Source organism: Schistocerca cancellata, chromosome 1 (assembly GCF_023864275.1).
Source record: "Schistocerca cancellata isolate TAMUIC-IGC-003103 chromosome 1, iqSchCanc2.1, whole genome shotgun sequence".
NCBI lineage: Eukaryota > Metazoa > Arthropoda > Insecta > Orthoptera > Acrididae > Schistocerca > Schistocerca cancellata.
In genome coordinates, this window is record NC_064626.1 from 564,601,844 (window position 1) to 564,629,179 (window position 27,336).

Consider the following 27,336-nt stretch of genomic DNA (forward strand, 5'->3'; position numbering starts at 1 on the left):
ATAGATGTACGCAAAATGCATCAACATACTCGAAGATTTGCCCACTATATTAATAGATATTTTCTGACTCTACCTTGCTTTAGATTTTATGACGAGAGGTGCGTTATATATGGCATAGTGCTTTGGCAACTCACGACCAAATTATCAAGTTTCAACCTAACCTAGACCATGAAAACACTACCGATCAGCCAACTTTCTTCAAAATGATCAGAACATATAAAATGGTTTTTTGTCGGTCGGAAATGTTGCCTACTGACAGCGTGTAACCATTTTTGTAACAGCTGTGGTTTTGAGAAAGGAAACCTGCAAATAGATGCACAGACATTATGCTAATACCGTGTTACAAAAACATTTATTAACCGAGTGCACTGACATAGAAAACAACTTAAAATATTCACTTACCTGTGAAATCTAATATTCGTTCCTTTCTCGAATTTATTTGCACAATTAATCGCTGCACGACTCTTCACATCGTACTTCTTTTGATTGGAACGTACAGACAGTAGAATTACGAGTAACAAATACTGTATGTACGTCCCAACAAATATGCAACGTTGAATCAGGGTCTTCATAAACAACAATACTACACCACACATCAGGCTACAACCACTATAATGGCGTCCAGCCGAAGGTTCAAATTATCCCGCGACTGCAGCGCCATCAGTGAGTCTAGTTATATTTTACAAGGTCTTTGCTTCGACCTTAAATTTTGACATCGAAATTTGAAAATATCATACCAAAGACCTTGTACAGTGTAGCACACAAAGATCTTGCTATGCCAAAGATATGTACATATCATGCACAGTGAATTCAATAGATAGAGAAGCCTGTGGTATTGACGTCACAGACTGGTTACTGTGAAGTCTACTGTACATTTACAACAAATCGATTGCATGATTGCTTCTGTAATCCATATTATTACAGTGTTCAAAATTCGTTACGACTTTTACATCAAGTTTTAATTTTACAGCGTATTTTTTATCACTTTCCACGTTCGAACACTAAGTCATTTTAACTTCAACCATGTTCTTTGAGACTTAGTTGTTCAATGCATGGTGCATGTCGTATGATGAGATATGTTTGGTAACGTAAAAGTTGTGTAAAATGAAGTTTAAAAAGCTGCAGTTAATAATTTTGGTTCAAAAACGAAAGGTGATTTGATAACCGTCGCAATGGAGGTTCCCATTGTGCATGACACTCAAGTAAATGAAAATGACATAAATGATGTCTTCGAATCGCTGCTGCTAAGCGAAGAAAAATTAAGTGCAGAAGGTTTTCAGGAGGGGTTGAAGAAAGGTTCTGTAGATGGGTTATGCGAAGGTTTCCATTTGGGATATCACAGAGGTGCAGAAATAGGCGCAGAGATTGGTTTCTATAAAGGAGTTATTCAGGCCTGGCTTATCATCAGCAGAACGCCAGGAAATAATTTCAAAGGAGAGAAGGACTTAGAAAAGTTTATGGAGTTGTGCCGATCTTTCCCAACCAGCAATTCAGAAAACGAGGACATCCTGGATCTCTTGAGTTCCATAAGAGCAAAGTATAGGAAACTGTGTGCTTTGTACAAATTTAATACTATTATTACAACTTCGGCGAAACTGTCATTCTGATAAACCTACATTTTTAAAATGGCGCTTCGAGCGAAATTAGGTGAAGTTATAGAGTTTTTTAATAGGTTCTCGCAATTAGCAAATTGTCATTTGGTAAATTTCATCACTGAAGATCTTTGGGACACATGTGTACCAGAGGAATTAAAGAGTGAGATCGAGTATGTGGGAATAGACAGTGCATTGAGTTTGTTTTGGGACTCGAAAAGAGACTCTGTATCAAGCATGTTCCATCTCAGTAAATACTTGATGGAAGCCAACAAGATGTCAACTGGTATTTTGAACGATATTTGCTTATCACCTTCTGATCTTAGGAGCAAGATTATATCTTGGGGAACTAGTTCTCAGAGTATTCCACAGCTTAATCAGTTTATGTCCCCCAAAAAGGCACATGAAGTTGAAATAATGAGTGAACTGGTTGCTGCACTTTCAAAAGTGGCTGGTACAAGCCACATTGTTGATGTTGGTAGTGGGAAAGGCTACTTGACCTCTCTGCTTGCATTACATCACAGTCTGAAAGTGTTAGGAGTTGATTCTTCTTCAGTCAATACACATGGGGCAACTAAACGGACCCAGAAATTACAGGTATATCAGTAACTGCCATTTGTGTGACAAAAAATTAAATGTGCATATCCCAATAATTGTGTTTGTATAAAAACTTTTATTTTAGGATGTTGTACACAGATCTTTGATGTAGATATTGAGTGAAGTGAAACAATAGTTAACCTGTTATAAATAAATTTTGAAACTGCAATTCTCAAGTAATGTATTTGTCTAATCACCCTGTTTTACTGGGAAAAATATTTTATATTAATTTAAATCAGTTCAGGCAAATGCCCAATACCAGTAACACCAAAAATGATTCCTTACCAGTGTTCTTGTCCATCTTGGTATCAAAGACAGTGTTATGATTTGACATGAACTTGCTAATTGCTTTTCTCATAAAGTATTGGAGAATTTTGTAGGAGGATATTATATACTGTTAAGTTGGTCTCCAGATCCATTTAAACACAGAGCACATCCTTGAAGATAAGTGTCTCGATCAACAGTATTTGCAATGTAAATGCTAGTACCCAAGCTCTAAAACAAATTTCCCATATAGCCTATTTCTCTAACTGAAACAGATTAAGCTGCTTTTGAATTGGCTGTTATGACATTTTATGCTATCATATTATTATTTCCTTTTAGTTCTAGATCACACCTTTGGTAATGGATATTCTTATTTGTCTTGGTAAAATAGGGACGTCAAAGATTATCATAGATGAATAGAATATGAAGCTATATAGTCTGCAATGATTTGCTTTATACTGTGCTGAAAAATAACAATTTTCTCAACATACTGGGAACTACTCAGGTCTTTATTTATGTAATTACACAACTGCCCTCTGCCTCCCACTTTTCTTCTTGTGAAAAGTTTTATTCATAAAGTTTGCTGTGGCATCCTATGAACATTTGCTAAGTGGAATTGGAAGATACTTGTATTTGAAAGGAAGAAGAGAGAGGGGTGAGGCATCACTTATAGCCATCCTAAGAACAACTTAAAAAGGCAGATTTATGATGTTCTAAGGCTGCATTGCAAACAAACAACTGGGAAAAAAGTGATATCATGGCCTTCTCCAATTTTTGTCATGAAAACTCACACTTGCAACTCCAAAAAGCAGAATCAGAAATTTCTCTAGACCTACTGGCAAACCACAAGTAAAAAAACCACAGGCTTCACACACCTACATAATTCTATTAAAAGTGACCAAAACCCCAACGACTCAAACACAAAAGTAATTAAAAAAAAGGGGAACAAACTAAACTAAACCAAAATCAATCATGCCTTTAAAAAAACTTGTGATCCTCTCCAACAACCTCTAAATACTTCCTCAGACCCAAAACCTGCCCCATCAATCCTACAAGTTTCCACAACCTCCCCCCCTCCCCTCCCAACACACTCAACTCACCACCCTCAGCCTACACATCCTCTCTACAGACCTCCCAAAAACATAACCATACCACCACCCTCAGGATATTCCTCAACAAGTCCACAGGTTCCCTCTTACTATAACTCTGAAAAATCACAATCGGCCGTCCTGAAATAACAACCTCCACACCCGAGGACAGCCTCTCCCATACTTGCTCTAACTGAAATGCAACTCTTCAGTTTCAGCGATGACCCCTGGCCCACCCAATTTCCTCCTATAGTTAACATACTGTGAACACACCTCGCAACAAAAAGAAAATCAGTGTAAAACAGTTCCAGCACTCACATCAGAATCATGCACAAAAACTTAAAGATGACCTGTAACAAAAGTAATATGTTAGCAAAACATTCTCCTTAATGACCAACCTAGATTTCTCGAAAAAGGTACTATGGCGTATCAAATGCTAGATGTTGTCGTGCTGACTCTTCATGTTTAGGTCCCGGGTCTGAGACACTGGAACTATCATAAACTTCACGCACTGTCCACAGGTATGGCACCTAACATATTCTGCTATTACTCCAAAACACCGCAGAAACATTATCGATAATGTATGATCATCGAAAGGAGCAAGTAATGAAAAGCTGGTAAACTTATCAGTCATATCCATACCTAACAAAAAAATTAAAAAAGTATTAAATTTCATTCCACATGAGAAACACGAAAACGCCCGAAGTGTAAACAACAAGGGAAAAAAGAAATAATAGAAATCATAACTCACTGAAAAAAAGCTAACACTTCCTAATCCATGTTACAGCACTGACTACCCAGGCTCTAATAAACTCATGTTATCACACTGATAACCAAGACTCAAATGAACCCAATACCATCTATTACACAGGCAGCTCAACACGTCAACATCCACAACCAGAACATGACACCAAATACAACAACACGACATCTACAAACACAAACGAACTCGAAAACACCATGCCACAGTGGCGTTGTACTCCACAACACCATTATGTCAAGGGTCAAAGCTGACAAGTGAAATTGAGCACTTCCAGTGACCCCCTAATGATTTCTTTCACCAGTTTTGGTCACATTAACTCTAGCTGTGACTAGTCATTTCTCCACTTTTGGCCACAGCCTTTTATAATTATTCTGGTGAGTTAAGTAATTGTAGAAGCAGTTAACTAGAAACTAATTTGTTCATTATACAAGCACGTAAGGAAACAAATATCCATGAAGTAGAGGAAAGTTACAGCAATTGAGTGGAGTAGAAAAAAATAACAAAAACTGTTGTAATGACAGGCCTAGAAACAATCTACAATTAATTTCTCTTTGGGAGCTGGAAAAAAAGAGGTTTTACCCATGTTAACAACTCTATTAGGGTTACTAAACATATCTTTTCATACAAAATTTCAGCTACTTTCTGGAATCAATTAATGTTTGCCCCATGTAAAAGAACCTCTTACCCCTATTAACGTTCAATATCTTTTTGTGACAAAAATTGGAAAAAACCATGATATCACTTTTTCCAGGTTGATTGTTTGCAATGCAGCCTCAGAAATTTACAAATTTGCCTTTTCGATAAATTTTTGCGTAGACGCACAAAGATTTTCTTTATTAACTGAAAAGCCGATGATGGAACACCCCAGAACTAAGTCCATTCAACATCCCCCCCTTTCCCGCATCCTCCCTCCCCCTCCACTGCCGTCCCCAAGACGTAATGTGGACTACAGTGCCCAATAGATTCTTGAGGGTTTAGACCAGAAATTTTATTTCCTAATGTTCTTTGAGCATTGTACAACTTCCTTGCAGTACCAACCTTCATTTCATCAACAGTGGCCTCCATTGCCTTTTCAACTTTACTGGGAGAATACTTAAATATACTTAAATTTATTATTTTTTGGTTGACTCAAAAACCTTGTGTTAAAAGATGTTATGTTTTCTTAATTTCTATTGCATATTTTACTATATTACAAGGGTAGATTAATTAATATGAGATCCTTGGGCCAGACTATTAATTACATCTATTTGATATAAAAATACCAGAAATATTTCAAAGGAGCTTACTTAAATAAAATTAGCATAGCTAGAATGCAAACCAAGCCTGTATAAAAGACATTATGACCATCCACCTAATAGCCGGTGGAGATGGTCCCCTGGAAGTCAATGGATTTACGCCCTCCCATTGGCATGCTGAAGAAGGTATCAGGATTCATTAGACCACGCAAAGCTCTGCCAGTGTCAAGTGCTGATGGTCACGTGCCAATTTCAGTTGTAGTTGCCAATATCATGGTCTTAACATTGGCACATGCGTGGGTCATCTACTGCAGAGGCCCATTGTTAGGAATGTTTGGTGCAGTGTGTGTTCAGACGCACTTGTACTCTGCCCAGCATTAAAGTCTGATGTTCATTCTGCCACAGTTCACCACCTTTCCTGTTTTACCAGTCTGCCCAACCTACAACCCAACAATGTCTAAACGTGGTTTCAGCATCTGTTGAAGACATTCACCACAGTACTCGAACAGCCGACATGTCACGCAGTTTTCGAACTGCTTGTGCCAAGACTCTGGGCTATCACAATCTACCCTCAGTCAAACTGAGATACATTGCGTGCCTTCCACCATTCTACACACGGACTGCATGCTCACTGATTCTACATGCACCATGCTGTGTCTGGCTAGCAGCCATTCCTCGCCAGGTGATGCTGCTTTCGCTTGGACAGGTTTATATCAATAGTAGGTCAGTGGTCATAATGTTCTGGCTGATGAGTATATGTCCCTGCATATACCTGCAAGCATGGTGATAATAGGGAACAAACACTAAATATGGGTCTGTTAATGGTCACAGAAGTTTGATGGTATGTTTTTGGGTTGTACCATATTTAGCTTTTAAGAAATGAAACTGTAATGCTTAACCTTACCTCATAGCAAATTAAGTTTCTTCTGGTGTTTTATTAAATGTGGAGAATATGAAAAAGCAATTGTGTGGTGCTTAAAGAATAACTCTATGAAACTCAACTTTTTCAGCACTGGCCTTTTGCACAAAATTATAACCCCTAACAAGAAGTAGTAAAAAAATGCATCTGTATCTATTTGTTGTTTATAGTAAGCTATTATAAGATTTGTTGGTATTCGAAAGAAGCTTAAAAATTCACTACTTACATGAAAGTGGCCATAAATGGAGTAGTGGCTAAAAGAGGAACTGTGAGTGTAATACACCATAATTGACCCTTATATTTTATACATCTAAAACTTATGATTTTAATACGCCAGTGCTCACTGCTTTGACTAATCTGGTGTGGTGTTATACCTACACCTACTTGTCCAACAAATGTAAATAAGTGGGAGATTTTCAAAAGTTAATGCAAAAGATTTTGTACACATTTAAGAGGAGACAAATAATCATTTGCAGTGATGAAGAAAATAGGTCAAATACTACTTGGCACCTATAATTTGGTATGTTATAACTTTCTCAGTAGAATAAGTTAGTAACACGTTGCCTCGGCAGTGCTGTATGGTCACTCAATGCAGAGCTAGAGATGTCGCTGTTGACTGCTGGCTGAATACGCACTGCACTGATGCAGGGGGAACTATCAAGAGGTGGACTACACTAGGCATGGTCTGCATCTCAAGAGAACTGTGAAAGGGAGGTTGGTGGAGTTGATTAGTGAGAGTAAAGCAGGTGGATGGCAGAGCCACACATGGTCAAATACTTGTTGTAATGGGTAGGAAGACTAACTTTTTTTATGATAAATAACAGGCTCCCCTTTATTAAGGCCCACCACACACTTTGCGCAGCAGAGACAGAGCTGAGGGAGCCCAGTTTTTGTAAAGCATGCACTCTAACGAGGCACCACATAAGGATCCACGAGAGGCATATGCAGGGTGAGTGTGACTTTCATTGACCATAGAAATTTGCCCAGAATTATATATTCATCAGAATTTGCAGTCTATTAAAAATAATTTACACCAGCTTGAAGTTGAATTACAGTCTTTGAATAGCATGGTGATGTGCATTACAGAGCACTAGTGTGGAGACAATGAAATACAGCATATACTGCTGCTGTCATCTAAAAGTGCAAGTTGCTACTGTAGAAGTAGCTTAAAGTGTTGGAATCCATACATTTATATGAGAAGTGGCACACATTTTAAAATTAGAGAAGATATGATCACAACTCATGTAGATAACCATTTTGATTTGGCAGCCATTGAACTAATAAAGCTCAACACCCATAAGAAGTTAATATTATTATGTGCATCTGCTGATCACCTGGTAGTAATGTAAACATTTTCTTCAACAGATTAGTGAAGTCCTGGAAAGAATCTCAGTCCCCAAAACTAACATAATAATATGTGGACATGCATGTTCACAGTGAAATTAATAGCAACTTCCCAGCCATTTTGAACACTGATGGTGTGGCACAAATAGTAAACACTGTTACTAGGGCATCAAAAAGTACAGATCAGTCTTGGACACTGTACTTCCAGATATCAACAGGAAAAAGTGGAAAGTATTTATTAAAAAATTATTCATCTCTCTAGTGATTACTGTCAGATAATAAAGCTAAAGACAAGCTTGGTAAAACCAACAACATTGCAGGTATACAGAAAGATGTTTGAAATGTAAAATACATACTTTTTATAAGGTATTGTCAAATCCAACTTGGGACGAGTTGTACATGGAAAACAATGTAGATGCCAAGATCTCTACATTCTGCAGTATGTGTAAATAAACTGTTTGAGGAGATACTGCCAAAAGTAGCCACTTCAGCAGAAACTAAGAAAAATAGATGAATTCCTGTGGGTATTAGAAAGTCTTTCATTTATTTACACTAATCTGGGGTTCCTGCATCACTGTCAAAGGTACCAAAAGATAAACAGGAGGGTAGTGCTTGCTACAAAAAAAGTCATTCAATAATAAAATAATATATAATGCAGAAAATAAAGCATTGTATAGGGCATCATGAAACTGAAAAAGGCAGACACTTATAAATTGGAGGGGGGGTGGGGGGGGTAGAATAACAGAAAAATCCTCAGGAACTGGCAAAGTTTGGAAACGACTATTTGTCTGGTACTGTGGAGAAGTTGCAACAAAATATGATAAATATGTAGCATCCACAGTGGCTTACACTGCAAACATATTTCTCACAACAGAGCTTTTAGTCAGGAAGACAATACAGAAATTTAAAAAAAGTAGGAAATCAGCGGGCATAGATGAGGTTCCTGTCTCTGTTCTGAAAGTTGCAAAGAGAATGTACAAGGTTCATTTACAGATATAATGAATGAGTCCTTTGGTTTTCCGTAGTACCTTAAGCACACACTTAGTGGAGATTACTGAAAACTATAAGCCGGCCGGAGTGGCCGTGTGGTTCTAGGCGCTACAGTCTGGAACCAAGCGACCACTCCGGTCGCAGGTTCGAATCCTGCCTTGGGCATGGATGTGTGTGATGTCCTTAGGTTAGTTAGGTTTAATTAGTTCTAAGTTCTAGGCGACTGATGACCTCAGAAGTTAAGTCGCATAGTGCTCAGAGCCATTTTTTTGATAACTATAGGCCAGCTTCACTGCTGTGCGCCTTCTCAAAAATAAATGAATCAATAAAAATAACCTTTTTAACAGAGCTCAGTTTGGTCTCCTATGTGGTGTGTGGTGAGCTTCAATATTGGCTATTACAGAGTTCACAAAAGTGTTACTTGAAGCTCTGACAATGATGACTGTGTTACAGACATTTTCTTAGACTAATTCAAGGCTTCTGACCATCTTGATCATAAAATACTACAAAACAACCTACAGGCACTAGTTGTAAGACCCTTTGGTTAGCAGTTAACTATGCAGCTACCAAGATGGACATAGACATAGTTCAGATGTCTACTGGCAATAAATTTTTAGTTAAACAATTGTTAGGCAAGAAACATGTAAACAAAGATTTGCCTCAGTGTAGTGTATTGGGTCCAGCTCTGCTCTTAATATGGGGTAGGCAAAATGGAACGGGCCCAGAAAATATTTTGTGGACCTTATCATAGGCAACCCAACTTACGACCTCTGGGCTTAGTGGCGGTGGTGTAATTTGGATTGTATATGTTAAGGTGCATGAAATATTTTCCAGACCAATTTTATGTTGCCCATGCCGTTTATATCAACCAGGTTTCAGTCAGTATAAAATTCCTCTTTGTTGATAACAGCAACAATGTAGTCACTGATGAAATACCAGAACTCCTATTAGAGAAAGCAAAGGAAACTGTCAGGGATGTTTACAATTGGGCAGTTCGTAATAAATCAACACAGAACATAAAGAAAACAAACAGGATGCACTTCAACATAAACTGCACATCTCTTCTCGATGACAGATGATAAATCAATAGAGTGCCTAAAAAACACAAAGTTTTAGGGATGAATATTGATTGTCACTTGGTAAGGAATGAACAAACAAAGATACTGGCAAAAAGAATGTCATTATGTTATACTCTCAAGAGTTCTGTCATCAGTTTGTAACCACCAATGACTTGTGTCATACTATTCCTATATGCACCCAGTCCTTAGCTATAGGACTCTTTTGGGATCAGAAGCATAAAACATGGTCACAATTTTAAACTGCAGAAAACTGCTCAAAGAATTACTACTACTACTACTACTACTACTACTACTACTACTAATAGTAGTAGTAGTTGTAGTCAGGCATAGTGTAGAGAATTATTTAAAAGCTGGGTATCCTTGCTGCGCCATGTGAGTACCAATCTGTTGTGCAAATCAGGGGAAACATTACTATTTCACTAGTAGTTCCATGTATAATCATGGAAAAAGAGCCAATTGAGACATTCACTAAGGAAAAACAAAGACAAATCTAAAAACAGAATTTTCTGTCAGGGAATAAAATTGTATAATAAACTGCCAAAGGAGATGAAAAAGAACAGAAAACTGCATCTGTGTAAAAAAGTAGCTGAAAATTCCTCCCAAGTAATGTATATTATATAATTAAATATGATAACAATGTAATTAATGATTTTACAAGAAAACCACGTATCAACATCTGCAATGTGAAAAGTAATCTCGTCATTCTCTTCAGCACATCATCTCCCTAATTATTGAGGGATGCTGACTTTGTTTTTCAGGCAGACGAATTGGAGGCCATGAACATGTGTAGGGCTCATACATATCAGGCCTGGAGTAAGTTTTCCAAACAGACTGGGGAGCGTGCAAGGGGCCTAGCAGCATGTTCATCGTCCAGGAATAATCTGCGTGTGTCCTTAGTGTGTGCAGTAGTGCAGTGCAGAATGGTGTTTTACACTCCTGGAAATTGAAATAAGAACACCGTGAATTCATTGTCCCAGGAAGGGGAAACTTTATTGACACATTCCTGGGGTCAGATACATCACATGATCACACTGACAGAACCACAGGCACATAGACACAGGCAACAGAGCATGCACAATGTCGGCACTAGTACAGTGTATATCCACCTTTCGCAGCAATGCAGGCTGCTATTCTCCCATGGAGACGATCATAGAGATGCTGGATGTAGTCCTGTGGAACGGCTTGCCATGCCATTTCCACCTGGCACCTCAGTCCTGTTGGAACAGCAAGTTCCCTTGCTGGTCTAGGAATGGTAGAACGATGGGTTCGATGACGGTTTGGATGTACCGTGCACTATTCAGTGTCCCCTCGACGATCACCAGTGGTGTACGGCCAGTGTAGGAGATCGCTCCCCACACCATGATGCCGGGTGTTGGCCCTGTGTGCCTCGGTCGTATGCAGTCCTGATTGTGGCGCTCACCTGCACGGCGCCAAACACGCATACGACCATCATTGGCACCAAGGCAGAAGCGACTCTCATCGCTGAAGACGACACGTCTCCATTCGTCCCTCCATTCACGCCTGTCGCGACACCACTGGAGGCGGGCTGCACGATGTTGGGGCGTGAGCGGAAGACGGCCTAACGGTGTGCGGGACCGTAGCCCAGCTTCATGGAGACGGTTGCGAATGGTCCTCGCCGATACCCCAGGAGCAACAGTGTCCCTAATTTGCTGGGAAGTGGCGGTGCGGTCCCCTACGGCACTGCGTAGGATCCTACGGTCTTGGCGTGCATCCGTGCGTCGCTGCAGTCCGGTCCCAGGTCGACGGGCACGTGCACCTTCCGCCGACCACTGGCGACAACATCGATGTACTGTGGAGACCTCACGCCCCACGTGTTGAGCAATTCGGCGGTACGTCCACCCGGCCTCCCGCATGCCCACTATACGCCCTCGCTCAAAGTCCGTCAACTGCACATATGGTTCACGTCCACGCTGTCGCGGCATGCTACCAGTGTTAAAGACTGCAATGGAGCTCCGTATGCCACGGCAAACTGGCTGACACTGACAGCGGCGGTGCACAAATGCTGCGCAGCTAGCGCCATTCGATGGCCAACACCGCGGTTCCTGGTGTGTCCGCTGTGCCGTGCGTGTGATCATTGCTTGTACAGCCCTCTCGCAGTGTCCGGAGCAAGTATGGTGGGTCTGACACACCGGTGTCAATGTGTTCTTTTTTCCATTTCCAGGAGTGTATATTCTAAATTATATAGTGCATATTGCATTTCAACAAAGAGCATTGTACAATAGGAACTGATGGAATGAAGCAGTGCAGTTGTCAAGACACTTATCTCATACTCAGGAGGATGGAGTTTGCTCTCTCCAATCATCCTGTTTTTGGTTTTCCGTGCTTTTCTTAAATCATGTCAGGCAAATACCAGGATGGTTTCTTCAGTAAACCATGACTGACTACCCATTCTATCGTCATAAAAACATATTTTATATGTGTGTATATGTTTTGAGCTACTTATTTTAATTGTATTATGCCAAGTCCTGTACCATAGTGAGACAATCCCTGGATGGATAAATAAATCAACACCTTAATAGACAGCATCTTCGTATACTGGGTATTTGTCCTAAGAGTCATCAGGCATATTTTCTCTGGTTTTTTGGCAGATGTTTGCAATTTTGTTTCCGCATTGAGTAGCTGGAGCCAGCCCAATCAGTTACTGCTTGGTGCATCCTTTATGTGACACCCTGTGTCAACAGAAAGCATCAGCTTGTTTCCCATTATAAACAAAATTATTTTTGAATCGGAATCTTATGCGCCCATTAAATAAAGCGCCCTCAAATTAATCTAGTCCAATATTTGTTCTATCGGTATGTATTAACAGGACAGTAAAACACGAAGAATAAAAGGAGTCTGCCAGCAACTCAGTAGCACTGCATGCTTTGTAGCAGCAATCAGCATAGGCCTGGGCAGTGCTGTCACTGCTGGAGTTCTGATTATTCTTCCAGTTTTGCCCGTGTCAATACATATTGATAAAACAAATATTGCACTAGACTAATCTGGGACTGCTGTATCAGATGGGCACATAAAATTTTGCTTTCCATTGACAATGGATGTCGCATGAAAGATATAACTGAACACTATGTCTAATGGCTGATCCCAGCTACACAATGCAAAAACAAAATTGCAAATATCTGCTGAAACACCCAAGAAAATGTGCTTGAGGACTCTTAATGGAGACATCTTGTATTATCAATCGGATTAATGTTACTACAGAAATGTGCAGTATATCAGTCCAGTATAGCACTCTGGTTATGAGGATAGAAACTGTCACACAGCAAATCTAATAGCCAAAGACACTGATCAATATATGTATAATCATTCTGGAAAATAATCAAAACTTCATGGAGATAACCACCGAATGGTATGTGAAACTAGAAAATTGAAGCTTTTTCAATTGTTGTTGTTGTTGTTGTTGTTGTTGTGGTGGTGGTCTTTAGTCCTGAGACTGGTTTGATGCAGCTCTCCATGCTACTCTATCCTGTGTAAGCTTCTTCATCTCCCAGTACCTACCGCAACCTACATCCTTCTGAATCTGCTTAGCGTATTCATCTCTTGGTCTCCCTCTACGATTTTTACCCTCCATGCTGCCCTCCAATACTAAATTGATGATCCCTTGATGCCTCAGAACATGTCCTACCAACCGATCCCTTCTTCTAGTCAAGTTGTGCCACATACTTCTGTTCTCCCCAATCCTATTCAATACTTCCTCATTAGTTATGTGATCTACCCATCTAATCTTCAGCATTCTTCTGTAGCACCACATTTCAAAAGCTTCTATTCTCTTCTTGTCCAAACTATTTATCGTCCATGTTTCACTTCCATACATGGCTACACTCCATACAAATACTTTCAGAAACAACTTCCTGACACTTAAATCAATACTTGATGTTAACAAATTTCTCTTCTTCAGAAATGCTTTCCTTGCCATTGCCAGTCTACATTTTATATCCTCTCTACTTCGACCATCATCAGTTATTCTGCTACCCAAATAGCAAAACTCCTTTACTACTTTAAGTGTCTCATTTCCTAATCTAACTCCCTCAGCATCACCCGACTTAATTCGACTACATTCCATTATCCTCGTTTTGCTTTTGTTGATGTTCATCTTATATCCTCCTTTCAAGACACTATCCATTCCGTTCAACTGCTCTTGCAAGTCCTTTGCTGTCTCTGACAGAATTACAATGTCATCGGCGAACCTCAAAGTTTTTATTTCTTCTCCATGGATTTTAACACCTACTCTGAACTTTTCTTTTGTTTCCTTTATTGCTTGCTCAATATACAGATTGAATAACATCAGGGATAGGCTACAACCCTGTCTCATTCCCTTCCCAAACACTGCTTCCCTTTCGTGTCCCTCGACTCTTATAACTGCCATCTGCTTTCTGTACAAATTGTAAATAGCCTTTCGCTCTCTGTATTTTACCCCTGCCACCTTCAGAATTTGAAAGAGGGTATTCCAATCAACATTGTCAAAAGCTTTCTCGAAGTCTACAAATGCTAGAAACGTAGGTTTGCCTTTCCTTAATCTTTCTTCTAAGGTAAGTATTAGGGTCAGTATTGCCTCATGTGTTCCAACATTTCTATGGAATCCAAACCAATCTTCCCCAATGTTGGCTTCTACCAGTTTTTCCATTTGTCTCTGCAGGGGGAGGACAACGCATATTTCGCCTGTTTCATACATCTTGCCCACCAGATGGTAGAGTTTCGTCAGGACTGGCTCTCCCAAGCCCGTCAGTAGTTCTAATGGAATGTTGTCTACTCAGGGGGCCTTGTTTCGACTCAGGTCTTTCAGTGCTCTGTCAAACTCTTCACGCAATATCACATCTCCCATTTCATCTTCATCTACATCCTCTTCCATTTCCATAATATTGTCCTCAAGTACATCGCCCTTGTATAGACCCTCTATATACTCCTTCCACCTTTCTGCTTTCCCTTGTTTGCTTAGAACTGGGTTTCATTCTGAGCTCTTGATATTCATGCAAGTGGTTCTCCTTTCTACAAAGGTCTCTTTAATTTTCCTGTAGGCAGTATCTATCTTACCCCTAGTGAGATAAGCCTCTACATCCTTACATTTGCCCTCTAGCCATCCCTGCTTAGCCATTTTGCACTTCCTGTCAATCTCATTTTTCAGACGTTTGTATTCCTTTTTGCCTGCTTCATTTACTGCATTTTTATATTTTCTCCTTTCATCAGTTAAATTCAATATTTCTTCTGTTACCCAAGGGTTTCTACTAGCCCTCGTCTTTTTACGTATTTGATCCTCTGCTGCCTTCACTATTTCATCCCTCAAAGCCACCCATCCTTTTTCTACTGTATTTCTTTCTCCCTTTCCTGTCAGTTGTTCCCTTATGCTCTCCCTGAAACTCTGTACAACCTCTGGTTCTTTCAGTTTATCCAGGTCCTATCTCCTTAAATTCCCACCTTTTTGCAGTTTCTTCAGTTTTAATCTACAGATCATAACCAATAAATTGTGGTCAGAGTCCACATCTGTCCCCGGAAATGTCTTACAATTTAATACCTGGTTCCTAAATCTCTGTCTTACCATTATATAATCTATCTGAAACCTGTCAGTATCTCCAGGCTTCTTCCATATGTACAGCCTTCTTTTATGATTCTTGAACCAAGTGTTAGCTATGATTAAGTTGTGCTCTGTGCAAAATTCTACCAGGTGGCTTCCTCTTTCATTTCTTAGCCCCAATCCATATTCACCTACTACGTTTCCTTCTCTCCCTTTTCCTACTACCAAATTCCAGTCACACATGACTATTAAATTTTCGTCACCCTTCACTATCTGAATAATTTCTTTTATTTCATCATACATTTCTTCAATTTCTTCGTCATCTGCAGAGCTAGTTGACATATAAACTTGTACTACTGTAGTAGACGTGGGCTTCGTATCTATCTTTGCCACAATAATGTGTTCACTATGCTGTTTGTAGTAGCTTACCCGCATTCCTATTTTCCTATTCATTATTAAACCTACTCCTGCATTACCCCTATTTGATTTTGTATTTATAACCCTGTAGTCACCTGACCAGAAGTCTTGTTCCTCCTGCCACCAAACTTCACTAATTCTGTAAGTCTATAAATAAAATTAAATGTGAATGTTTAAGGGGCATTCAAATGAAACCTGGTCAGTAGTTAAAGTAGCGGTAATGATTTTACTAACTCAAAAGTGTAGTTATACACAGTACACATACTCAAAAATAGTCGCCAAAACTGTTGGCACATTTATCCCATTGCGGCACTAGCCAGTTGATTCCATCCTTGAAGAAGTTAGTAGGCTGCAGTCAGATCCAGGCCTGGACTCAGTCACACACTTCATTGTCCTTTGCAAATTGACCAGTCGATTCCATCCTTGAAGAAGTTAGTAGGCTGCAGTCAGATCCAGGCCTGGACTCAGTCACACACTTCGTTGTCCTTTGCAAATCGATGTCTGAAAATAGCTTGTTTTAGAGGTCCATGTTGATTCTGCAGTTGTCTAAGACTAAAGCATTTACTTCCACAACCATTTCCAGTATGATGACATGATGAGCCTGTCCAGGACGAGCATCATCTTCCAATGATTCACAGCCCTCAAGGAATCATTTGCACCATTCCACAACATTTGAACGACTCAGACTGCACTCACCGTACATAGCCTTCATCCGTCGATACATTTCATGGCCTCCAACTCCCTCCTCCACCAAAAATCAAATCACTCATCATTGTTCCTGCTTACTCACCTGCATTTTCGGTAGTGGATGATAACTTGTGTGACCACCTTCTCTTTGGCGTGAAACTGCACTGGTGCTATGCAACACCAAATGGTGTGCACGTGTCAGTCTCTCTACCAGTAGGTGGTGCCACCATACTCACAGTTATGTGGTGCCACCTTATGTGTAAGGCAAAGGTAGACACACTGGTCAGGTTTCATTTTAATGAACCTCATACTTTGCAGAATGACTTGATTGGCTGGAGCCGTTTCAACTCAACTTGGTACAAGCTTTTACAAACCTTTCATATCTAGATGGACCATCCCAGATCAGATTCAGTTGTCACATCATCTGCTTTTAGTTAATATTGTCATAGTCATCAGCTTTGTGACAACCAATGCTAGATATAGCACCCCTTTCAATTTTTCTTTGCATTAAATAATAACGAGAAACAGTAGTCAGATTGTAAATTGTGTTTCTTTTTATGATTGGGTAACCATACATGGATAATCTTCAGACCAGCAACATCTCAGTTGGTGACAAGTGGAGTTAATGCACAAAGCAATTGTCAAATGAAGGAACTAGATAAGGAAATGAGACACTAAAATCAGTAGGAGAGTTTTGCTATTTAGGCAGTAAAATAACTGATGATGGCAGAAGTAGAGAGAATATAAAATTTAAACTGGCAGTGACAAGAAAAATATTGCAGAAAAACATAAATTTGTTAATGTTGAATAAAAATTTAAATATTTGTGTGGAGTGTAGCCTTTAAAGAAGTGAAACATGGACAAGAAATGTTTCAGACAAGAAGAGAAGGAAGCTTTCAAAATGTGGTGCTACAGAAGAATGCTGTAGATAAGGTTGGTAGATCAAATAGCTAATTAGGTGGTACTAAATTGAACTGGGGAGAAAAGGAGCTAGTGGCACAACTTGTCTAAAAGAAGGGTAGAGAGAGATGAATACAGTAAGAGGGTTCAAGTGGATGCAGATTGCAGTAGTTATTCAGAGGCTTGCACAGGATAGTTAGTGTGGAGTGTTGCATCGGATCTGTCTTTGGACTAAAGACTACAATGACAACACATCTATTCTGTTCAACTGATGTTCCAAGTCCTCTGCTATCTTTGACAGAATTGCTTTGTCAGCGGCAAATTTAATTGTTTTTATTTCTTCTCTCTAAACTTTAATTCCTTTTCCAAATTTTTCCATCGTTTGCTTTGCTCTTTGCTCAGTTTATAGATTGAATAACACAAGGGATATGTTATAACCCTACCTCATTCCCTTTCAATTATTGTCTTTCATTCATGTCCTTTGATTCTTATATCTTCAGTCTGGTTTCTGTGCAAGTTGTAGATAACCTTACAAAATTACATTCAGCAACTTGTGATCTTTCAGTAGTCACTATTTCTGGTGCTAAGAGTGTCAGAAGTTGGTTTATTTCTAATATTTCTGTCCATTAGTGTTGTATGGAACAATATTGTGGTGCTATTATAAGTTTAGAAGTGAGGCATTCATTACACAATCACAGTCCCGCACTGTCGCCTGATAAACAAAGTAAGAGCCTACGGAATATCAGACCAGCTGTGTGGCTGGATTGAAGAGTTTTTAGCAGACAGAACACAGCATGTTGTTATCAACGGAGAGACGTCTACAGACATTAAAGTAACCTCTGGCGTGCCACAGGAGAGTGTTATGGGACCATTGCTTTTCACAATATATATAAATGACCTAGTAGATAGTGTCGGAAGTTCCATGCGGCTTTTCGCGGATGATGCTGTAGTATACAGAGAAGTTGCAGCATTAGAAAATTGTAGCGAAATGCAGGAAGATCTGCAGCGGATAGGCACTTGGTGCAGGGAGTGGCAACTGACCCTTAACATAGACAAATGTAATGTATTGCGAATACATAGAAAGAAGGATCCTTTGTTGTATCATTATATGATAGCGGAACAAACACTGGTAGCAGTTACTTCTGTAAAATATCTGGGAGTATGCGTGCGGAACGATTTGAAGTGGAATGATCATATAAAATTAATTGTTGGTAAGGCGGGTACCAGGTTGAGATTCATTGGGAGAGTCCTTAGAAAATGTAGTCCATCAACAAAGGAGGTGGCTTACAAAACACTCGTTCGACCTATACTTGAGTATTGCTCATCAGTGTGGGATCCGTACCAGGTCGGGTTGACGGAGGAGATAGAGAAGATCCAAAGAAGAGCGGCGCGTTTCGTCACAGGGTTATTTGGTAACCGTGATAGCGTTACGGAGATGTTTAACAAACTCAAGTGGCAGACTCTGCAAGAGAGGCGCTCTGCATCGCGGTGTAGCTTGCTCGCCAGGTTTCGAGAGGGTGCGTTTCTGGATGAGGTATCGAATATATTGCTTCCCCCTACTTATACCTCCCGAGGAGATAACAAATGTAAAATTAGAGAGATTAGAGCGCGCACAGAGGCTTTCAGACAGTCGTTCTTCCCGCGAACCATACGCGAGTGGAACAGGAAAGGGAGGTAATGACAGTGGCACGTAAAGTGCCCTCCGCCACACACCGTTGGGTGGCTTGCGGAGTATAAATGTAGATGTAGATGTAGATATCATTTATGCATCTTTAAGCCTGCTGTAGATAACTGCTTAAGTAACAAGCAAACTAATAGTATATTGTCGATAAATTTATTTCATAAGAGACTTGTCATTAAGTAGCATGTGGAATTTGAAAAGAACATCATTGTTCATAAATACAGGTTGCCTGAAAACTCCCTAACCATTTCTGGAAGGGAGTACTTTAATTGAAATGAAATATTTACAACATGAATGTACTTTAATGTGGAGGGAGACACCATATTTCAATGAAATCACTGCCTTTCAAAATGATTGCCTTCTGTATCCAAGAAGAGTTGCCACCTGTCCTCAGTGCACCTGAACACATGCTGCAACATTGCTGGGGTCATAGTATGCGCCACTGCTGAAATGTGTTCAGGCAGGTGCTGCAGTCCCTAATCTTCACATTGTACATGTGGTTCTTGATGTGACTGCATGCAAAGAAGTCGAAGTTTGTTAGATCAGGTGAGCGTACTGTCCAGAACCATTGTGAGCCATGTCCAATCCAGAGTTCTTGGAATGTCTCATTGAGGTAATTATGCACAACATATGCAAAGTGCCATGGGGCACTGTCTTGTTGAAATGCCACTGAATCCAGAATGTTCTCAGGAGACAATTGGGGCTGCAGGAATTCTTCAAGCATGTCCAGGTATTATGTTGATGTGACTGTTGTTCCAGCAAAAAAGAATTGACCATACTTTTGCTGTTGGATGAGGCACAGCCATGTATTTGCCTTTGTAGTGTTACATTATAATTCCATGGCATTGTGTGCTCACTCATTAGCCCATATCCTGCTGTTATGGTGATCAATGAAGCCACAGGTATGAAAGGTGGCCTCATCCTGGAACAGGATATGCGCCAACAAATGTTCGTCATTTACTACCCCAATGTAGGGCACATGACCATGCCTGCCGCATTGTACTATGTTCCAAGATCATGAGGCAGCTGGATGTGAAAGCCTCTTTTTTTCCAGTATGAAGCACAAGGTTTGCCACACAGTGGACTTCATATGGTGTCCACAGTTTCCTGTGATGTTGGCAACTCCCCAGAAAATTTCTCATCAGGAACATTCCTAGTTTGCTAACCAAACCTCTAATGGTTGTCCACATTGGCACTTCTGTACAGTAACACTGAAAAAACCATTCTTGAACCTCAGCAAAGGACAGTCCATTAAGTTTCCAACTTACGACACTGATTCATTGTTTCGTGGTCAACATCTTTCTGATTACCTGCAATAAAGAGACCGAAAAATAGTGTCCTAGAAATGGTTGGGAGATCTGGAGCAGTCTGTATAATGGTAACAATAAAAAAACCACCTATACTCATCAAGACTTAATCCTTAAATGGTATTATACAATTTTGTAATGTAACTGGTATTTGGTGTCTGTCAGGCTCCAGAAGTTTACTATTGAATTATACCATATTGTTTTAACTTTTTTGTTGTTTATTGAGATGCAGCTAGATACAACATATGTTTACAGCCATATAACAGCAAGAAAAAGAAGAAGGGAAACAGTGAAATGTTAGATGATGATCCAAAAAAATGTGTATTTTTTGTATGTTTCCTGACTCTGAGTCAAAATCATGAAGATACAGTCAGTGAAGCCAGACCAGACCAGGGATTTGGGGTTTTGAAAGGCTAGGTAGCTTTCCCTAGACAACCCATAAACAGGTTAGCATAAAAATCTGCTACCCAGCCAAGGGCTCTTGCGTGGCGCTCTCCTATGCCAACCTGTTTACGGACTACCTAGGAAATCTTCCTAGCATCCAAAAACCACGAACTCTTGGTCCATTGGATTCAGGGCCAGGATACCCTATCCCCATTCCTTCACGGCTTCAACACCTGCTTTCCCATCCACTTCACTTGATCCTCCTCAACACAGTGTGTCACCTTCCTGGACATTGACCTCTTTCTCTCTGAAGGCTCCATCCACACCTGTGTCCACATTAAACCACCAGCAACCAACAGTACTTGCATTTTGGCAGCTGTCACCCCTTATGCACCAGAAAATCCCTCCCAAATCTGCTGCCCACCTGGGGATGGTATATCTGCAGTGACAGGAGCTCCCTTGCCCAGTATGCTGGAGATCTCACAAAGTCCTTCATAGACAGGCCATATCCCCCTGATCTAGTCTGCAAACAAATTTCCGATGCCATATTCCCACACACTCCCAATCCTCCCACAACCCCCAGGAACCAGAACCAGAATTATCACCAGATATCACACCAGACTGGAACAACTGAACCAAATACTTTACCAGGGCTTTGATTATCTGTCATCATGCCTTGAAATGAGAGACATCTACCCAAGATCCTTCACACCCCTCCTGTTGTCCGCCCAGCCCAGTCCATGCCTATACTACTCCCAGTCTGAACCCCTTGCCACAGGGATTGTATCCCTCTGGAAGATCCATGTGCAAGATCTGCCCAATCCCCCCGCCTCCAACACTTCCTATTCCAGTTCTGTCACAGGCTTATCCTACCCCATCAGAGGCCGCGTCACCCGTGAAAGCAGCCACACCATATTACAGCTCTGCTGCAATCATTGCTCAGCATTTTGTATAGGTATGACTACCAACCATCTTGCCATCAGGATAATGGCCACTGCCAAACAGTGGCCAAGGACAAAGTGTACGTAACATGATTGATTTCAGTGGCTGCTTCACAACCTGGGTCATCTGGATCCACACCCCTCCACCACCAGTTTTTCGTAACCCTTCAGATGGGAGTTATCCTTACAACACATTCTCTACCTCCAAAATCATCCCAACGTCAACCTATGGTAGTCTGCTGTTCCCAAACCTTCCACTCAACTGTTTCACCAAGCAAGGTGGCGCAGTGGTTAGACACCGGACTCGCATTCGGGAGGACGACGGTTCAATCCCGCGTCCGGCCATCCTGATTTAGGTTTTCCGTGATTTCCCTAAATCACTCCAGGCAAATGCCGGGATGGTTCCTTTCAAATGGCACGGCCGACTTGCTTCCCCGTCCTTCCCTAATCTGATGAGACCGATGACCTCGCTGTCTGCTCTCCTTCCCCAAACAACCCAACCCCAACTGTTTCCACCTCCTCTGCCTTGTCACCACCTCACAGACCGCCTCCCCTCATTGTGTGTTGTTCTTCACTGGTGCACCCACTGATCTTTTCCCCTTCTCTGCTTCTTTCTTTCCCACTCCCCATTTTACCCCCTCTCCCTCTTCCACAGTCTCCCAATTTATAAATCCTCAAGCAGAAAACTGAGTCTGGAGCTTTTCTGAACATTAGAGTAGGATTGATGAAGAGTGAAAGCACTGACACCACACCCCACGTCAACGTTGGTAAAAAATATTGCCATTAGATTCTTATGAGTTGTTCTGCTCAATGTATAGTTTTCACTCTTCATATAAAGTCTGTTAGTACCATATTTATTGAAATTAGAAAAAGAAATTATCTCTGGCTTACCAGTGTCTGAATTGAGTTGTGGAGTGCTACAAGTAAGTTGCCAAAATCACTGCTTTTGACTTCGGCCTTATATAAGATAGATAAGTTATGGTCTCTGTGCCATCATAAACAGAAGACTTTCTGTGCATGTCTTACTTGGTTGAAACTGTAGTGGGATCTTATTTCTATTTTTCTTCATAATTCCTATATAAATGAGTTGTTTTTAGAAAGTCATTGACAGTTTCAGTTGAGACAATCCATTTGTCTGCTGTGATATTTCAGCATGTCTTGTGGACTGGTTTGGTAAGTATCAGTACAGCCTGTGTGAGAATACTCAGTTTCTGTTCTGTGGTGAGATTTTGACTCTGTTTTTCCCTGAATAAATATGGGCATTATATTAAGTTCTGTTTACTGGCATTGACATACATATAATCACTAATTGTCTTGGCATGTTCACCTGAAAAATAAATCTCAACACACACAGTAAGGCCTTGAGAGTCAAACTGCTGATAGATCTTAATAAATCTGTTAAAATAGTCTCTCCTTCTCATCCCGTATGGTAAGTCTCCCCTAGTTCTGGGTGACTTTCCCAAAATCTACTCTTTATCCTAGACCTATCTAGCCCATTTTCTTCACCATTCTTCCTTCCTCATCAACCCTTCTGCTGGAAAAAGGAGCCACTGGCTCCAAAAGCTTGCCAATCACAACAGTCTTTTATGTGTGTTTCTTCTACCGCTACATGGTAAGTAAATTTTATCAATGTAAAAAATGTTAGCATCTTCATTGTTACTTTCTTCCTTGTGATTTAGATTGTCAAATCAAAGAACTGTCAGTGTAAACATAAAACCTTTTCTTAGTGATAGTGTTGTGAAAAATATTGCTTCCAGTGCTAACCATTGACAAATGGTAATCTATGGATTCATTGCTGAATTTATATATTTCTATGCATACAAGTTAACCTATGAAAGCTTTCAGTTCAAGAACATCTATATCATTTACAAAAGAAATGTTCTTCCAAGAGTACTTAAGTCTTGTTTTACTCATTTTATTGTTTATCCACTGTAGAATCTCATCAAAAATTTCTAAAGTTAACAGTCTGTCAACCATTGTGTCATAATCATCATCAACATCCATTTCCTGTTCTGTTCATATCATCATCACTTTCTGTCCCATGATTTGGATCAATAATACTATCATCAAAAATTAAATCAATAATTCTTCCAAATGTATTTCAAAGTTTCATTAATTTACTTTCAGAAGTCAAGAATAACCTTTCTGTTCAGGTTGGTTTTGAATGGTAAGACGGATGTGGTTGTGGCTCAATGTTGTGCGAATTAATTATTAGACACTGTCAGTAATAGCTGTAATATACAATAATTATCACAATAAACACAACATGTTGCTAAACACATCTGATGAATGACAGTCACTTTGTTAGTATTATACATCTGTGAGATATTATTGTGACTTTACTATACAGTTACTGAAGATGAATTAGTGTGAATAGCACTCCACCTTCACTGCAGGAAGCCAGCACTCCAAAGAAATGATACATAGAGGGAAAAGACAAAATGATTTCAGAAGGAAAGGGGAGGAGATTGCTGCCAGAAAGTTCGACTGCCATCTCACACACATATGACACCCATTAAAGTTTAATATAATTGAGGCACAGAAAAGGAGACATTTTGTAGCCCTATCATTGTTTGATTGTGTTTGCAATGAATTTAAAGATGATGACAGAGGAAAAGGCTTTGAGACTGGCTTAATTTGCCACAAAGCAGTGATGCAAAGTAGTAGTGGTAGTAGTAGTTGTGTTATGGTGTTCAATCCAGATATTGTTCTGATGCAGCTCCCCATGCTACCCTATCTTGTGCAAGGTTCTTCATCTCTGAGTAACTACTGCAACCTACATCCTTCTGAATCTGCTTAGTTTATTCATCCCTTGGTCTCCCTTTGCACTTTTTATCTGCCACGCTTCCCTACAATACTAAATCAGTGATCCCTTCATGCCTCAGAATGTATCCTACCAACCAATCCCTTCTTCTAGTCAAGATGTGCCATAAATTCATCTTCTGCCCACTTCTGTTCAGTACCTCCTCATTAGTTACATGATCTACCCATCTAATCTTCTGCATTCTTCTGTAGCTCCACATTTTGAAAGCTTCTATTCTCTTCTTGTCTAAACTATTTATCATCCATGTTTCACTTCCATACATGGCTACACTCCATACAAATACTTTCAGAAAGGACTTCCTGAAACTCAAATCTATACTCAAAGTTAACAAATTTCTCTTCTTCAGAAACACTTTCCTTCTTGTTGCCAGACTACATTTAATGTTCTCTCTACTTCGACAATCATGAGTTATTTTGCTCCCCAAATAACAAAACTCATCTACTACTTTAAGTGTCTCATTTCCTAATCTAATTCCCTCAGCATCACCTGATTTAATGTGATTACATTCCATTATCCCCATTTTGTTTTTGTTGATGTTCATCTTATATCCTCCTTTCAAGACACTATCCATTCCGTTCAACTGCTCTTGCAAGTCCTTTGCTGTCTCTGACAGAATTACAATGTCATCGGCAAACCTCAAAGTTTTTAATTCTTCTCCATGGATTTTAATTCCTACTCCGACCTTTTCTTTTGTTTCCTTTATTGCTTGCTCAATATGCAGATTGAATAACATCGGGGATAGGCTACAACCCTGTCTCATTCCCTTCCCAACCACTGCTTCCCTTTCGTGTCCCTCAACTCTTATAACTGCCATCTGCTTTCTGTACAAATTGTAAATAGCCTTTCGCGCTCTATATTTTACCCCTGCCACCTTCAGAATTTGAAAGAGAGTATTCCAATCAACATTGTCAAAAGCTTTCTCTAAGTCTACAAATGCTAGAAATGTAGGTTTGCCTTTCCTTAATCTATCTTCTAAGATAAGTCGTAGGGTCAGTATTGCTCGCGCGTTCCAACATTTCGACGGAATCCAAACCAATCTTCCCTGATGTTGGCTACTACCAGTTTTTCCATTTCTCTACAGGGGGAGGACAACGCATTTTTGAATGCAGTTCATTCATGTAGTCAGTATTACAGGCTATGAAGGTAAAAAACAGATAAAAGTTGTGCATTAGAATTCCATTAACTATCCCTTCATGCCCTTTTTGTGTTAGAGTGTGGAAAACAATCAAGATGCAAATATTGATGTCACATTTTTGCTACACAAAGAATGTGGAAGAAATGGAGCACCCAGACTCTGTTTATGTAAGAAATTATGTGAATGACAGTATTGACGTATTCTGCAATCATCTTGAGTTGCACACCAATGGCGTCCAATCTAATCTGTTATAATTTTCAACAGTGTACTGAAAGAGAAGAAATTGATGGAATGTATGATGAGATAAAAGAAATTATTCAGGTAGTGAAGGGAGATGAAAATTTAATAGTGATGGGTGACTGGAATTCGAGAGTAGGAAAAGGAAGAGAAGGAAACATAGTAGCCGAATATGGATTGGGGCTAAGAAATGCAAGAGGAAGCCGCCTGGTAGATTTCTGCGCAGAGCATAACTTAATCATAGCTAACACTTGGTTTAAGAATCATGAAAGAAGGTTGTATACATGGAAGAACCCTGGAGATACTAGTAGGTATCAGATAAAACTGTGTGCCCGACCGAGACTCGAACTCCCGAGTTCGAGTCTCGGTCGGGCACACAGTTTTAATCTGCCAGGAAGTTTCATATCAGCGCACACTCCGCTGCAGAGTGAAAATCTCATTCTAGGTATCAGATAGATTATATAATGGTAAGACAGAGATTTAGGAACCAGGTTTTAAATTGTAAGACATTTCCAGGGGCAAGATGTGGACTCTGACCATAATCTATTGGTTATGAACTGTAGATTAAAACTGAAGAAACTGCAAAAAGGTGGGAATTTAAGGAGATGGGACCTGGATAAACTGAAAGAACCAGAGGTTGTACAGAGTTTCAGGGAGAGCATAAGGGAACAACTGACAGGAATGGGGGAAAGAAATACAGTAGAAGAAGAATGGGTAGCTTTGAGGGATGAAATAGTGAAGGCAGCAGAGGATCAAATAGGTAGAAAGACGAGGCTAGTAGAAACCCTTGGGTAGCAGAAGAAATATTGAATTTAATTGATGAAAGGAGAAAATATAAAAATGCAGTAAATGAAGCAGGCAAAAAGAAATACAAACGTCTGAAAAATGAGATCGACAGGAAGTGCAAAATGGCTAAGCAGGGATGGCTAGAGGGCAAATGTAAGGATGTAGAGGCTTATCTCACTAGGGGTAAGATAGATACTGCCTACAGGATAATGAAAGAGACCTTTGGAGAAAGGAGAACCACTTGCATGAATATCAAGAGCTCAGAATGAAACCCAGTTCTAAGCAAAGAATGGAAAGCAGAAAGGTGGAAGGAGTATATAGAAGGTCTATACAAGGGCGATGTACTTGAGGACAATATTATGGAAATGGAAGAGGATGTAGATGAAGATGAAATGGGAGATATGATATTGCGTGAAGAGTTTGACAGAGCACTGAAAGACCTGAGTCGAAACAAGACCCCCAGAGCGGACAACATTCCATTAGAACTACTGACGGCCTTGGGAGAGCCAGTCCTGACGAAACTCTACCATCTGGTGAGCAAGATGTATGAAACAGGCGAAATATGCATTGTCCTCCCCCTGTAGAGACAAATGGAAAAACTGGTAGAAGCCAACATCGGGGAAGATTGGTTGGGATTCC

General features: G+C 40.1%; 2 protein-coding genes across 3 annotated transcripts in view; both read left to right on the top strand.

Annotated features, from left to right (window-relative positions):
• The first annotated feature begins 1,172 nt into the window (after positions 1-1,172).
• Positions 1,173-1,607, top strand: LOC126191179 (protein LTO1 homolog). Its single transcript, XM_049931996.1, has one exon. The coding sequence runs from the start codon at positions 1,173-1,175 to the stop codon at positions 1,605-1,607; it is 435 nt and encodes a 144-aa protein (XP_049787953.1).
• LOC126181248 (probable methyltransferase-like protein 25) overlaps positions 1,474-27,336 on the top strand; it is a 69,749-nt gene continuing 43,886 nt past the window's right edge. For both annotated transcript variants that reach the window (XM_049924755.1, XM_049924756.1), the window contains exon 1: positions 1,474-2,189. In XM_049924755.1, the coding sequence (XP_049780712.1) occupies positions 1,626-2,189 (564 nt within the window). In that variant the 5' untranslated portion in view covers positions 1,474-1,625. The remainder of the gene's footprint in view (positions 2,190-27,336) is intronic.

Excerpts from the sequence above, each read along its gene's own strand:
- LOC126191179 (XM_049931996.1), top strand. The coding sequence starts at position 1,173 with ATGGAGGTTCCCATTGTGCATGACACTCAAGTAAATGAAAATGACATA.